The sequence below is a fragment of the Homarus americanus genome, unplaced genomic scaffold (genome assembly GCF_018991925.1).
Source record: "Homarus americanus isolate GMGI-L3 unplaced genomic scaffold, GMGI_Hamer_2.0 scaffold25827, whole genome shotgun sequence".
In the NCBI taxonomy this organism is placed as follows: Eukaryota; Metazoa; Arthropoda; class Malacostraca; order Decapoda; family Nephropidae; genus Homarus; species Homarus americanus.
In genome coordinates, this window is record NW_024738300.1 from 2,589,652 (window position 1) to 2,605,769 (window position 16,118).

General features: G+C 44.2%; 1 protein-coding gene across 1 annotated transcript in view; it reads left to right on the forward strand.

Annotated features, from left to right (window-relative positions):
• LOC121874003 overlaps positions 1–16,118 on the forward strand; it is a 44,688-nt gene that overhangs the window by 12,877 nt on the left and 15,693 nt on the right. The window contains exons 4-8 of the mRNA XM_042377882.1: positions 10,145–10,241; positions 11,981–12,135; positions 12,433–13,395; positions 13,690–14,037; positions 14,158–14,299. Coding sequence (XP_042233816.1) covers positions 10,145–10,241; positions 11,981–12,135; positions 12,433–13,395; positions 13,690–14,037; positions 14,158–14,299 — 1,705 coding nt within the window. The remainder of the gene's footprint in view (positions 1–10,144; positions 10,242–11,980; positions 12,136–12,432; positions 13,396–13,689; positions 14,038–14,157; positions 14,300–16,118) is intronic.

Consider the following 16,118-nt stretch of genomic DNA (forward strand, 5'->3'; position numbering starts at 1 on the left):
CCTGACACAGAGAAAAAGTCGGCCGACACAGACTCAAAGGGGCGGGTGGGGTTGTTGTCACTCATGAAGGGTTCCTGCTGCTGGCTGGGTTGTAGTACGTGGCGGGGCTTACACACCTGGACAGCATTGGAGATGTCGGGGTCGATGCCAGGCCGGAACACAGTCTGTCTTGCACGCCGTTTGGTGGCCTCGGCTCCACAGTGACTGTCGTGGAGGCGAGCCAAGGGATGGAGACTTGAAGCAGCAGGGACAACTACGGAAGAAGAGGTGTCACTGGCCAGAGGTAGGGGTAGGGCGGCAGCAGGGTAGTTGCTGCTCCTTTCGTGCACCCTGTTGGCGTATTTTACCTCGAGAATCGGTGTTGGGAAGTCCTGGGAAATGATGGCCAACTCTTGACAATGTCTGTAGGACAGCAAAGGAGTCGGGACACCATTATGCACGTCAATCCAGGCTTGACACGACCTGTTGCCAAAGGTGACATGTGCATAGAGTGAACCTAGGGTCGGGGTCATCTGTGAACCATCTGCCGTAAAGCGGAGATCCTTGGGGGGCGGTCCTAGATCACTTGGAGAGAGCCCCAAGCATTGCAAATGCTGGGGACCGATGACCGTAGCCTCAGCGCCGGTGTCGGGCAGCATCTCGAGACAGGATGACACATTGCCGTAGGTCACGATGACGCTGACGTGCTGGGAAACTTTGGTCCTGGGACGCGAGGAGTACACCCTCCTAATATGGGTCGGGCTTTGTCCAGGGTCGTCGTGCTTTTGATTGAAAGACTGCGGGCGGCCCTCTCTGGTGGAAGGGAGCTGAAGCTTCCGCCGACGCTGTCCCTTGGGTTTGTTGGAAGGGCAACACTTGTCGTAGTGGCCCAGACGACCGCACACATTGCACTGGACGCATTTGGCTGGGCACCGTACTGTGAGTGACCAGTGGCCCTTACGGTCACAACTGTTGCATGTAGACTCAGCAGCTGGACACACCTGTGTTCCGTGCTGCTTACCACAGTTGTTACAAAATGAACCGGGCGTGGACGTGGTGGGCGAAGGCGTAGGAGCAGACTTCTTGTCCTTCTTGTACCGGGACACAGCGCGTACAGCTGTAGGGGGAGCTCGGATGGCAGAGGTGGCACACCTGGCAGCCTCATAGGAGCGACATATCGTCAACACATCCTTGAGAGAAGAGGAAGAGTCGAGGGAGGTGAGGCGTTGGACAAGTTCCTCGTCCTTAACACCCATCAGGATCACCTGCTTCAACTGGGTCTCCTCGCACTGCTGGTGGTGGCCTAGACATATATCTACCTCTTCCGAGGCTCTCTTAAGACGTACATAAAAGGCGTCAAAAGTCTCACCCTCCATCTGTCTGCAGCTAAACAATTCCCTCCTGCGCAGAGCTTCATTCTGCTGTCCTTTGATGTGCCGTTGTAGAATGTCCAGTACCTCCTCTACAGACAGCGAAGAGGTCGGAGGTACCTGCAGCGTATGTTCTAAGACACGCTGAATTTCCAAGGACAGGCACATACGCAGCTGGATGAGTTGTTTAGGCTGTGACAAACTCTGGAGATCCACCATTGTAGCATAATCAGTCCACCGTCGCCGCCATTCACGAAAAGTCTGGAAATTCACATCAGGCTTCAAGATGGGCGGTGTTTGAGCAGCTGCTTTAGGTGGGGCTGGTGGGCGTGAAGAGAGCATTGATGAGGTATCTGAACCATTCAGTACCGAGGCAGTGTTAGAGCCAGGGGCTTGGTTAACAGTGAGGCGAGATATCAAAGCTTCAAACCGTGCACTGTCTTCCACTCTCCGTTGGTGGTCTCGTTCTGCCTCTGCTTGCCTTCTGTGTTCATCCGCCACACGTCTGCTAGCTTCATCCTCGCGCCTTTCATCTCTCATAAACTTCATTAAAGCAATTATCTCTGGAGACAACGCTGAATATCGAGGTGAAGGGCTGCGCGATGTTGTGGGAGCTGGAGCGTCATGGTCAGCCTGGTCATCCATCTCTGCGGAGCTATCATCCGACTGACTCATCCGGGCGCTGGCTCCACGGCTACGTAAGGCACGAGACATAACTACTTCATCTGTGTACTGTGTCTAAATCAGTGTTGACCGGTCAGCCCGTCGTATCAACAAGATCTCAGACAAAAAATTAATTAAATACACAGATAAGTAGATTATATATATAAAATATATATAAGGCAATCGCCGATGTCAGTGTGTTAGTACATGTATGTGTGTGTGCCAGGCGGGCGAGAGCGTCCCGCCTCGAGCTGTGAGGGGGGGTGGAGACGGCGAGGAGCGTCAGTTACCCCTTAGGCAAGACAAGAGGAGGATGTGAAAACTTTACTCCTTACAAATGCCCAGAACATGCCGTGTACCTTGGGAATCCTTTAGAACAAGGTCACACATGTATGGCACGAAACACACAATGCACTAAACACTTCACAGAAAATCACTGTCACTGACACTGCTCAAAGTTGCTAAAGCCGGCTTTCCACAAACTTTGCACTGTCACTCGTAATTATCCAGTAAAACCGGTTCACTGCGCCATGTTCGTGTTCTGGGTAATAAGTTCAATATACAGGAGCGAACACAAACACCTGTATAGATTTTGTAGGTTCGATTTACTGGATAAGAGATATGTACACAAGGAGAGTAGAGCTCTTCAACCTGTCCGCTGGTCAACTGCTCTATAGACGACGTATGGCAAGTGATACATTAGCAGCTTCCATACGTCGCCAGGCACATTAATTAAGCATGTGGGACATTGATAAATACATTGCCACACGCTACTAGCTAGGCAAAATAAATAATACATAAATGGAGCACATACATAATATACATAGCATAATATAAATGCAGCATACAGAATATACATACACTCTAGAACTACACTTTCACTGGGTGTGGGAGCTCCCTGCTCGTTGAGGTACTGCCGGAAGGCTTTCCAGCAGGACTCGTATTGTCGAATAGATGGAGGGTCTTAGTTCTGACAAAATGTCCTCCATCAATTTAGGCGAATACAGTCTGCTCAGGGAAGAACGGAGAAACTCCACACGTGTAAGTGAAGTGATCTCTGTAGCCTGGTAACATGGGGATCGAAAAGGAAGGCATTCCCAAACATTAGTGTATGCGGACACCAGCCGAGTAGCTCTGAGAACCACGGTTGAACCGGCTAGTAGGGGACCAGGAGGAGGACCTTCCCGTTGAAGCTGTGAAGCTTGAAGCAGGCATGTAGCAGGACCTTGGAGAAAGGGGGCGGGAACAGGTAGATGTAGGTCCACCTGTTCCAGTCCTCAGTATAGGCGTCTGAGCCACCGTGTAATATCTGTGTCAACCGACTTAAGTAAGCTGGAAGCTGAGCGAATGTCTGAGAGGCAAAGAGGTCCACCTCCGGCCTAACCCACCGGTCTATCAGTGACTGAAACACACTCTGGTGTAGTCTCCACTCTTCTGACATCCCCTTGAGGTGGGAGAGAGTGCCGGCCCAGCCGTTCTCGATGCCCGGGACATGGTGAGCTGACAGGTGGATGCTCCGGTGGTATGCCTCCTTGAAGATCTGCTCCGAAAGTGACACCAATTGGACTGAGCGTGACATACCCTGCCTGTTGAAGCAGAAAACGGCTGCAGTGCTGTTCCATTTCGAAACAGATGGTTTCGTCCTGGGTAGTCTTGTTGTCCTCCAAGAATCTCCATGCCGCATACAGCTCTTGTACATTGATGTGAGTCGCCCTCCACTCGTCTGTCCAGTCTCCGAACTGTTGGTGACCCTTGGAAGATTGGTACCCCCAGCCTATGTCAGAGGCATCCGACGCTAAGAGGAGGGTGGGCGCTGGTGAGACCAAGAGCGTCCACTTGCATAGGGACTTGCGAGACAACCAGGGGCGTAGAAGGGCGGACAAATGAGGGTTCATGGGACGTGCGAGATCCCTGAATTCGACCGGGATGGCCGCGTTGACCTCCCTGGTCAGGCGGTTGAGAAGCAGACGACCCAGGTGTACCACCTCTGCCAAGTAGTTGAGGGAGCCTAGGATGGTCTTCCACTGGTGGCGAGTGAAGCTGGTCGACTTTGAGGCGACAAAGGGGCACCGGAGTATTCATCGTGCGTTGTCTGGGGAGAGGCAGAGGGAAGCCGTGGAGGTGTCCCACTCCATCCCCAGCCACACCGGTTGTTGTGATGGTGAAAGGGAGGACTTCGGGTTGTTGATTCTGAAATGCATGCCCTTTGCCGTGGCCAGTGCTACTCTGGTGCTTGATTCGCCTTCTTCTTTGGACGAGGACGAGATCAGTCAGTCGTCCAGATACATAAGGACGTCTACCTTGTGGTGGGCGAGCTTCCTGGCAAGACCCTCACGATTTTGGTGAAGACTCCCTGGGCTAAGTAAAGACCGAAAGGGAGCCGGGTAAATTGAAACACGTCCCCCTCCACCTGGAAGGCCAGAAACTTTCTGAACCTCCTGTGAATTGGTACGTGTCAGTAGGCGTCTTCCAGGTCCATGAAAGATAGCCAGGCCCCCTATTTGAGATGTAGGCAGACCTGAGCTACGGACACCATTCGAAAATGGTGCAGCTTGATAAAACGGTTCAGGCGGCTGAGATCCACCACCACCAATCTCTCCCTGTTCGAGTCCTTCTTGGGGACAGTGAATAACCCCGTCCCTGATCCCAGGGACGGGGTAAGGTGTGCCAGCCATAACAGGCCTTGCCTACTTCCGCATCCCGGTGTCTGAAAGCCTCCCGCCGAAGTTCCAGCAGGACCCCAACCGCCTTATCCAGCTGAGAGTGAAGGTTGATGGCCGAGGCGGAGGAGAGTCAGGAAGAGAGGGTAGATAGGGCCCAGTTGACGCCGGATGCCGAGTCTGGGTGAGGGGGGTTAGGGTTGTCGGCCAGTGCCTTCAACCCGGCGCCGAGTTGGGCCAGTCCTGCCTTTGTGGACAAGGTGAGGGCCGCCTTCTGCCTCTCTATGGCGTCTTGGTCACGGTGGTCTGGGCTACCTGAGAGGCCTGCCATGGGAGAGAGAACTGGGTTAATTTCGGAGCCCACAGGAACTTCAACTCGTCTCGCAGGGGAGAATGTGATGGGGGAGCTGTTCCTTCCAGCCGCCACCGTCCAGATCGACTGTAGGTGCAGGTCCACCGACTCCCCTGGAAGGAGGGCCTGGTCGGCTGCCCGGGCTGCACTGTTACCGTCTTGTATCGTTGCCATACGGTATGGATCTGCAGTAGACAGCACTGAATAGGAGGCCAGAGAGTCTAATGCGTCCAGGGCCGCGATCGATCACTTTCCTAACAGGGCTGGGACCATCTCCTTTCTCGACAGGCAGAGCTGCCGGAACTCAAAGTACTCCTATCCTTGTTGTCCGCCCGTCGTCGGACCTCTAGGTCGGACCGAGGAGAGAAAATTACATCCTCCCTCCTGCTTTATTCTCGAAAAAAATGGCCAATTTCCTCTGGTGCCAGTGCACACACCAGTCAGGTGGGACCCGAGACCACTTGTACACTCCCTGGCTGATGATGTCATTAGGTGTCTTAAAATAGAGGGGAACGCTCGTCGGTCCGAGGAGGTATCTTGTCCTGACGAAGGCCTGGGCCTTGTAGGGGCTGGAGAGTTGCTGAGACCGACTCCTGGTATGAGACGGCGTAGTCAGGCAGCCACTGTGAGGACCCGGCCCTCCTTGGCTCGGAACCGGACTCCGAGAACACTAATGGGTTCGGGGAAAGGGAGCGAGGGTGGGATCTCCGTTCCACAGTATGTTGGATGGAGGGGGCCTGGGCCTGGGCCTGTTGCTGCTGCAGCTGCTGCATCCCGAGCCAGGAAGACAGAGCCTCCAACATCTTCAGTGGCAGGGCTGGGGTGATTGGGTGCACTGTCCGGGGTGGCCAGCATCTCTGGCTGTGACGTCTGAGCGACTGGGGACTGGCCTTGATAGAGCGATGGAGGGGGTAGAGGGCCATCCCACCCGGCGGCACCATGGAACGTTGCCTGGAACGGGTGGAAGGAGCCGAAGGATGTCGGTAGGGGAGAATGGTCCGTTCTAGCCGAGCCACTTGGCGAGGGCTGGTGAAGGTGGAGGTCTGGAAGGGGAAAGGACCCCCTCTCCAAGGACACTATGGGCTGCAGGGACAACCCAGCTGAGGCCCTGGTGGAGTCGCGGGGTTCGAGGATCGCCGCTTCCTCTTTTTGAGTCCGCTTCTCCTGGTGGCCACTCTCCTTAGGCTACTTGGGGCTGTGGTGCCTGCTGTAGAAGGACTTAGCGAGACTCCCGGAGCGGTGATGGTGGCGACTGGAGGAGGAGTGAGCACTCGCCTCCCGGAACGTGCTGTGGAGAGCCCGAAGCCCCAGGGCGGGGAGAGGTGGGCTCCACTGAGGCCGACTGGGAAGCCGGATGGGGGGAGACCTCGGCTTAGGGTCCTCGGTAGAGTGGACTCTCCCCGGGGCCCTCAGTGGCGGCACATCCGCAACTGGGAAGAGATCCTGGTCCTTCCAGGAGAGGACGGATGCCTCGGTGTCTGTAAGAACTGGAGGTTGTCGCCCAGCGATGCCGAAGCTGACTGTCAGAAAATGTGGAAAGAAGCCACATCTCCTTCAGCATCGTGAAGGAGAACTGCTTCCCACTCAGAGCACACCGTACAGCGACTCAGGTCGAACCTGTCGACGTCCACGCACGGCCAACCTTTTGGAACCTGTCCAAACACCTCGGGGCCCACCCGGGTACATTATCTGGGCAGGGGCGAGGATGAAGGCGAACAAACCAGAGAAGAAGAAAGGCAGGCAAACCGGCAAAAAAATTGAAGATGGGGAAGAGATGGGATGATGGGAGAGGGGGAGAGAACCCCCTAACCCCCTCCCGCACACCTGCCCCACCGAAATCCTATCGAAAAAAGCGGCCACCACCCGTCCTAGAACAGACAAAGTAGGGAGGAAGGCGGTACTACAGATGCCTCTCCAAGCCAAAAAAAATAAACCAAGCCAGACAAAGAAAGCGAGTAACGACTCAGCGTAGCATGTGTCTGACAAAATAATACACAAACAGAGGTAGAGGGAGAAATACAATTAGGGTGGGAAAACCTAAAACTATCAGAGCAACTTGAAGAGGAGGAATGAGCACCAGCTTGGAAACCACAGCACGTGGCTACAAGGACTGGAAAAAGAGACAACAGCACTCACACAATTAGGGTCACCCACATGGGGAAAAAAGAAACTATGGGAATCCCTTGGCGTGAAGCACCACACAAGAATAAAAAAGGGGGAAAAGGTGCTAAAACACTTAAAAAGGAAAAGCAAAAAGCCTAAAAATGGCCGAAGACAGGAGGGCACTGGTACAAACCAAACAACCCAAACTAGCAAAACAACACTCCCCCTTCCTAATTAACTAAAAAAACGAAGTCATTCTGGCAGACTGCAAATATATAAATGCACAGAGGTGTGGAAGCACAATAGACACTAACCATTATGCAATAAGAATCTGAAGCAGGAGAAGAGTCTGGAAACATCTACCTACAGCAGGAGGACAAAAAGGAATGAACACTTCAGTTAACTCTCAGGCAAGCAGTGACTTGGCACAGCTCTCTTGCACTGTTTCCTTTTCTTTGTCATGTTTTCTTCTACTACTAGTGCAGCCTAGACTATTCTAGATGTGTTAAAATTTGACCTGTCACCTTCATAGGGTGATATCTTATGAGGTCTAATAGCAAGTGCACTAGAGAAGCTCATCTCACTAAGAATTGACATTATCAATATATCTGTTTAACCCAGTTTAGAACAATAAGCTTAATACGTTATACCTGCAAAGTTTATTAAATATAATTTTCAGTAGAATAAGTTTAAAATAGAAAGTGAGTTATCTGATGGGCAAAATACAGGATTTAGAAAGAAAATGGGAACTAAAGAAGTTATATTTGGTTTGAGAATTTTGAGTGAAAGCGGTTTATAGGTCCAATGAAATTTGTATATCTGCTTTCTTGATTTTGAACAAGCTGTTGATAAGGTAAATCCCAATAATCTTATAGAGATCTTCGAAAAATATGGCAATAGGAGACGACAGTGGTAGTAATTTATTTATTTATTTATTTATTTATTTTTCTTTACGGGCACAGGTCACTGACCCACATCCGGGCCTGGGGGCCGAAAATGTAATAATAATAATAATAATAATAATAATAATAATGATAATCATAATGATAATCATAATGATAATCATAATCATAATAAAGAATAACAAAATAAAATAATAATAATAATAATAATAATAATAATAATAATAATAATAATAATAATAATAATAATAATAATAATTATAATAATAATAATAATAATATAAAGAACCAGAAGGAAATACAAAAATGAAAAAAAAGATCAAAGTGAAAAAATATATATGTATGTTGTGTTGTCAATAGTAAGAGAAAGAATTGAGACCCTGCAATTATGTGTAAATGAGGCAGAAAGTCAGATCAGCAACCTAGGATTTGGTCACAATTTTCGTGATGCCATGTGGCGGTAGTACCTCCCTGTTTGGTAGCTGCCTAATACCTACTACCTACTAATTGGTTCACAGTTAGACAGGGAGTAAGACAAGGCTGTGTACTATCTCGAACATTGTATTATATATTTTAGAATTCTTAATGAGAGAAATTATAAGTGATAATGTAGAACTAAAATTTAATGGTAAAGTAATATCAAATACTGCTCTTATCACAGATAGTGAAGAGGCATTACAAAATCTCGTGAACAGATTATTGGAAAAAATGAAAAAAATGTGGTTTTAGAGTTATTGCTATAAAGAAGAATACAATGGTTGCTTTCATATTGGAAATATATCCGAAAATAATAATTATGGTAGGCAACAGGGAACTTAAACAAGTGGAAAAAAATTTGTATTTGGGAAGTAATATTAGCTGTGATGGTGGATCTAAGGAAGAAAAAAGAATATGGCAAGGAAAACAGCATTTAATAATCTAAAAGACCTAATGAAAAGAGATTTTTACTTAATTTGAGAAAAATGGTAAAGAAAGGCCTTATATGGCAAGGACTATTGTATGGGTCAGATGCGTGGAGGCTTTGAACAGACAACAGAAAGTGGCTGGAAGCCTTTGAAATGTCGTGTTATAGGCGAATGCTAAGAATTAGCTACACTGACATGAAAATAAATGAAGAAGTACGAAAATTAGCAAAAACTTCAAGAGAAATACGTTAAATGAAATGTACAGAAAAAAAATAGATACTTTGGTTATATTAAAAAGGATGAAAGAATAATAACAGAAATATAAATGGACAAAGTTGAGGGTCGGAGGGCAAGAGAAGGCAGAGGCTGGGATGGATGACTGAAATTAAAAACTGGGTCCCCGAGTGATACAAAACCTTGGAGTATTGATAAAAACAGTTAAAGAACGTTTAAAGAGGAAGACTGTGGTCGCCATTCCTCAGACAGTACTCTGATTGCTTGATGATTGATCCCCATACTTTATAATCTAATCTGTTTTACTGCTTATTTAATTTTATAAATTTAATTGCTGTAAAGTAATACCTATTCAATCACTTTTATTTTGCCAGTTTTCTAACTTCCTGGCGTACTTGAAAATGAGTTTCAGCTGCGTATTATTCTTAACACGGGCTTAACAGGTGTTGACACGAAAAATATATTACTATTTTAGTATAGCTGCGAGAGTTGTGTTTTCATCTAAAGATGAATACGTTGTTTAGGGATAAAAGATATGTGAACACAGTTGGCATAGCTATTAGAAGATTATCATGTATAAATTTTTACCATATCCATAACTGACACGCAACAGATAGCATTAATATTAAGGTCTATCCCTACATATAATCACCGCCAGTTTCATGTGAAAATTTTATATTTCCGTGTACGTGACTTTAACTCAGCCACTTTTATCAATTACAATACTGCATCTTGTCTACAATACGATTCATTAACAAAAACTAATGACAACTACTACTGGAAAACACTACGAAACAGTATATGTAACTATTGTTAGCTTGTAACATATTTTCTTAAGTACTTACAGTAAATTGAAACTATTTCTCAAGGGAAAACCCACCCAGCCAAAAATAATTATAAAAATAATACCCGTCATCGTACACTTTGCGTCTAAGAATGTACTCAGTTCCACCGACCTATCCTATTACACCCTCAGTGGACTGTGTGTGTGAGGCTTCGACTGTTCCATTTATCCCGCCTCAACACCATCTTCAGCTACACCACCGGCGAACACTACCAGGAGATTATGCTGGGTAAGAATTATTGTACTGTTAGCAACCTCAGGGTTATGCTCGCTCTGATTTTGGTTGGTCAATGTATATATATATATATATATATATATATATATATATATATATATATATATATATATATATATATATATATATATATATATATATATATATATATATATATATATATATGTGTGTGTGTGTGTTCTTTGCATTCAATCGAAAGGTTTCATTGAAATTTTCAGTTCATTTGACAAAAATATTGGGGCAAAAATATGTTACACCCTAAAATTAAAAATTAAGTGAGATGGTCGTATGCACAGTTCAGAGAAATAAAAAATAATAATATGAAACAGGAAAATTACCCTAATATAGATAATATATATTTCCCCGAGCGATTGATTATGTTTCTATGATTTTAGAGTAACTCAAGACCTTTAGTTTTAGTCTTATTTTCTGAAAAATTTCAAGCTTTTTTGTTTTTGAATATAGGTCTTACCGTGTTGGAAAAAATAATGGTTGAAAGCTAGAAAAACAAAGTTCTAAATTGAATATGTTTACTTATCTTTACCTTTCTTGTGCCATGTTGTTAAAAGAGGCAAGGATATTGCAATTTATTCCAAACATAAGACTCCACTCTTACCCTGGAAATTTCCCAAATACAGCATGTTCTATACTTAGAAGGTGTGGGGTCTTGGGACACTCTCATCAGCCTGTAGTGAAGCAGAGTCCACTCCACGTTTCCTCTTTTTGTTAATACATATATTCCATGCCTTCTCAGAATGAACAGGTTAAGCCTTGCTCTTTCATGTTATATATAAATGTTAGTTATATGAATAAAACAATAAGAAGAGTGGAAACATTGAAATACCAGGGTGCATCCAAACGTCAGCTCCAGCATAAATCCATATCGCCTGTAGCCGTGAGAGGCACAAGCAACCTTGACAGAAATAAGGGGGACGATCAGAAATAATTTATTTCCTCAACTAATATTAGTCGAACGTCTACCAGACTTAACCAATGGAATGGAATGTGGTGAGCGAATGTTTTGAGAATTTTTCCACCACTTCGATTTTTTATTCAGAAGTTTTTCGGAAAACGATCACATTAAATTCTTGTTCTATTTTCTGTTTGGGGGCTATTTGCTCTGTCGCATTTAATGTCTATTTTTCTTTAACTTTGATGGATGAATTCTGGTTGATTTCATGAATAAGATCTGATTTTATTTTATGACTAATTTATTCGTCTGTACAAAAACTTTATATACTGCTTTGACCGATAAGTTCCAACCTGATACGAAAATAAAATTGTGTATAATATTCAGTGTCTGCAGTGATCAGTTCTGATAATTTTTCTCTTACACTCAAACTGATGAAGCTGCTATCCAGGAGTAGTCGATTAAGTACATGGCTGACGAATATAAAAACAATGTTTACTTTAGAATAACTGTGTGAAAAAGCGAAAAGGGGGATAGGTGACAGTCATCTTAAAGACAAGAAATTTAGTAATGAAGATGAATATCCGTGAAGCATTTAATTAGTTGATTATTGGGAACTAGAACTTTCCAATCACTTGGAAAAGAAGGGAAATTTATCGATTGGATGATAACCGGGTCAACGTATAAGTAGACAAACTATTTCGGTTCTGATCAGATTATGCTCAACTTTTGATTTAACAAATGATAAAAAATACTTGCGTTGTTATAGGTCTCTGAGCCTCTTCAACGAATGTGCTTATTCCGAATTATTCTTTGTCTGAAGGTATTGACTGGCCTCAGTCCAACCTGCGGCTGGAGTGTTGTAAGTACACGGGGTTTATGGAGATGGCGGTACCCCTCCGCCTGTACACTTGGCACCAGATATGTCTGTCTGCGGACATGACCAAGGACGTCCAGTACATGATCTTCGATGACCTGGTGAGTCACCCATTTTCAAAGATATTATCTTTAAATCCGGAGTTCCTCACTAAATTATAGTTGTATCTTACTACATTTGTGAAATTACCATTTAATTAATAGCTATAACCATTTTTAAAGCATGATATGAAATGGAACATTTTCACATATGTTTAATAGGTTTCCTTTAACGTAATTATATATATATATATATATATATATATATATATATATATATATATATATATATATATATATATATATATATATATATATATATATATATATATATATATATATAATATTTGTATATATCAGGTACATATGGCACTTATTCGACGTCCAGGCGTCTCACGTGAACAGCTTCACAAAGTGCGGGGCGGCGGCCGCTTCCTGTTGGGACAGAACTATAACCCTGCAGCTGATCTTATGTTCATCGAGGCTATTCACGGTGATCTGGCTGACTTTAGGTTTTATGATGTTGCCTTATCGCTTGAAAATCTCAAGAATTTTGCTTCTTGCAAGCCAGTGAGTGAGTTGCGTTCACCTTTATATAAGTTTGAATTAAACATGACTATGTTAAAAGCAAGTGGTGACATCGAGTTGTACGAAATGAGTCGAGAGGACATTTGTTCTCAAGAACCTGATCGGGTGATGATAATACCCGAAAGAATTAATTTTGACAGATCACTAGCAATGTGTAGCTTTTTTACTGGAGACATTATCATTCCCACAAATCCTGAGGAAAACGTTGCTATATACGACAAGTATGAAGAATTTAACAACTACTGTGCAGATAGTTGGGGCACCTCATTTTGGTTTGGCGTAGTGGCAAATCATACAAGTGGAGGGTGGACAAGAGTATCAGATGGGAAGCCCCTGACGTGGGCCAAGTTCGCCCCCGGCTGGGAGAACCCCACTGAGGAACATAGCTGCATGGCTGTTGGAGCCATTAACTTCAAATACAAGTGGGCTGCATCACCCTGCAACATCCTTCAATGCCCAATATGCAACTTCACATCAACTCCTAAACTTCATTTGCGTGGACTTTGCAACCTCTCAAAATTTGATCGTTTTTACTCTCCGTATGATTACTACAACATGAAACCAGTATTAGAAGGCCTCTTCTTGAGCAGAATGACTTGGAATAACAATTCTTGGTTGATCAAGAGCCGCCTCGATGGGTCCGTGGAGGCCCGAATGAAATCAAACAAGCCAGATGACTACCCATTCGGCTTACATACCTGGGACGTGAAGGGCGACGCCTGTGGTCAGGATCAGGTATGTTAATACTTTACTTGTGGAACATTAGTGATTCATCTCTCATTATCATGAGATATCACGATTTATATTTATTTATATTCAACATCTAGTTTTCATGTTTCAGTTTATCTAAATTTCCTGCATACCGGAAAAATAAATGTTGAAATACATATGAATGAAAAATCTGCTAATATCCAATAAAATATTTTATGAATACATGTAACTAGCTTCATCCAAAGTATTGTACGCTAACACTAATATGCCGGAATCTCATGATGCATGGCGGTCTTACCATGAATTCTTTGCAAATAGGTGCAGTTACTGCTAACATCATGCGGCATTACTGATTTCACATGTAGTGATGGGTCATGCATCAAGAAGATCAAACGCTGTGACCAAGAGGTTGACTGTCCAGATAATACTGACGAACTTAACTGTGATGTTATAACGTTTCCTGAGGGATATTCTGCGGAACTTGCGCCACCGGCAGTAAATTCCCCACTGATGTCTCTCCGCATCTCGCTCGACATCACATCAATCAGGGAATTTGACATCTTGGGATTCAATTTGGCAATTGACATCATTCAAAGCATCAAGTGGAGAGACGCGAGGCTCATTTTGAGGAACCTCCGACAAGGAGACTTTCCCAACGAAGCAAAGGTTAGACCGCTAATATTTCTTTACATCTCGTTTCAACATTTGATCTGTACAGTATATAATATATAATGATATATCATTAGTTAATTAGAGCCTAAGGGAGTAGTGTGTTGTGTATTCTAGAGCTTTGATAAACTGTGGCTGCCGGACATTCTGGTGAAGGATGGGACCTACAGTCCAACCGACCTGCAGATGAGGCGAGTGAGACTGTTGGTGCGCCGAGATGCGGATCCTCTGCCTGACGATGATTCCAACTACTCAGAAGGTCCGCCAAGTCTTACATGGATTTTATATCCCTATTATGTTTTATATTTGTTTACAGTTACTTCTCAAGCAGTTGCATTTGTGCACTATTACTTTGTTGTGACATGAGGTCTTCTGCTCTCATACGATGCAGGACGTGACGTACCAATTTGTAACACAGGGAGGATGTTGGTGATACTGAGACCGGTTAAATAAGGTAATGGTGGAAGAATACCTGATAGTAAAGATGCTGGCAGGTGAGGATAATGAATTCTGGAGACAGTGTTAAAGAGGAGGTAGAGTATTGATGACGGTGGTGGTGAATTAAGGTCAAGTAGTGCAGTCCTGAAGATTTTTATGGAATAAGAAAGTGCACGAATCACCCTCTCTGTCTGTCTGCCTGTCTGTCCATACTTGTGTAATGAGAGGTATACTCATCATTAAGATACAGTGAGAATTGTTAGTAGGAGGATTACAGACTGAGGAAATTGATTGTACTTTGTGTAATCCTTGTTAGATAATCCTGTAGAGCGGTCACACAGAAGTACACAAATAATTGTTTCTGGGTAAAGTTTCCAACCCAAATTGTGTTTTCTCTCTTTATTATAGAAAATAAATCTATGCACAATTAAATTATGACATCACTGCAGCAACTATGCCACGAGCAGGCAGTTTTGGAAAGTAGGAACCGATTATAAGAAGCTTCAGTAAAAAACTAGTGATTTGAGTCAGAAAACTTGGCCAATTGAGTGTAACTGGCTAATAATTTGCCAACCTCTGCTGGACATTGGTGCGCCGGGGTCATTTAAAAGACCATGAGCTTAGATGACATAGGCGTCACTTGCATCGGTATTACTAGACAATATTTACAGTCAGTACTATAACTGAGGGATGAGGTTTTGTAATTAAATATTGTACTTAATTTGTATAAGATATCACTATGAAACTGTTAGTCATGAAAATCTGTATTGCATTTCAAATGGCTGTGCAGTTTCAGAAAAAGTGAAAGAAAAGTTGACACAGAGTATTGATGTTGGCCAGAAGTGGTGTGTTGAGTCGTAAGAGGCTGTTATAAAGTTGCAAGTAGATTATAAGCCACTACCACGGCATAGTGTGAAGAACTTTGCAACAGAGAAAGTAAAAGTTAAATTAACTGGGAGAGATATGAAGATCCCAGAGGTACAAGCAACAGGAGACTTATTTGGAAGGTTATTATACCTTGCCACAGAAATTTATATTGATCTTCCTGAAGTTGTGAGTTACCCTATTACCCCTGTGCCTGCATCTCTGGCACATCTTAATGGATTAATCAATAAAACTGGAAAATCTGTTCTCCTGAAGAAACTTGAAACGAATGCAAACAGTCAACCAACTTCAACTTCCACAGTCGATGCTTGAGTGAAAGATGCAACGATTTTCATAAGATCGGTGTCAGGTCTCCCTGCTTAAGTCCTGCTGTCAAAGTTGTGTGCTCATGCTAGACGTGTTTGGATATCTCCAAAGCGTTTGACAAAGTCCCACTTGTACAGTATGACTAGCCTCTTTAGATCCAGGCACATGGCATCACAGGCAAGATTTTGAAGTGGAATAACAACTGGATCGAAGACAGGCAACGAAGAGTGATAATAAACAGAAAACATTCTGAATGGAAAAAAAATCGCAGTGGAGTACCAAAACTGGCAAATGCTCTTTTACATTACGAAATGCAAGACCCTACACACACAGGATACAACAATCCTAATTACAACTATCTAGACGTTGTGATAGATAATTCACTGAAGGCGATGCAACAAGTGAGGGTAGCAGTAAGAAAAGCAAAAACAGATTTGGGAATTATTAAG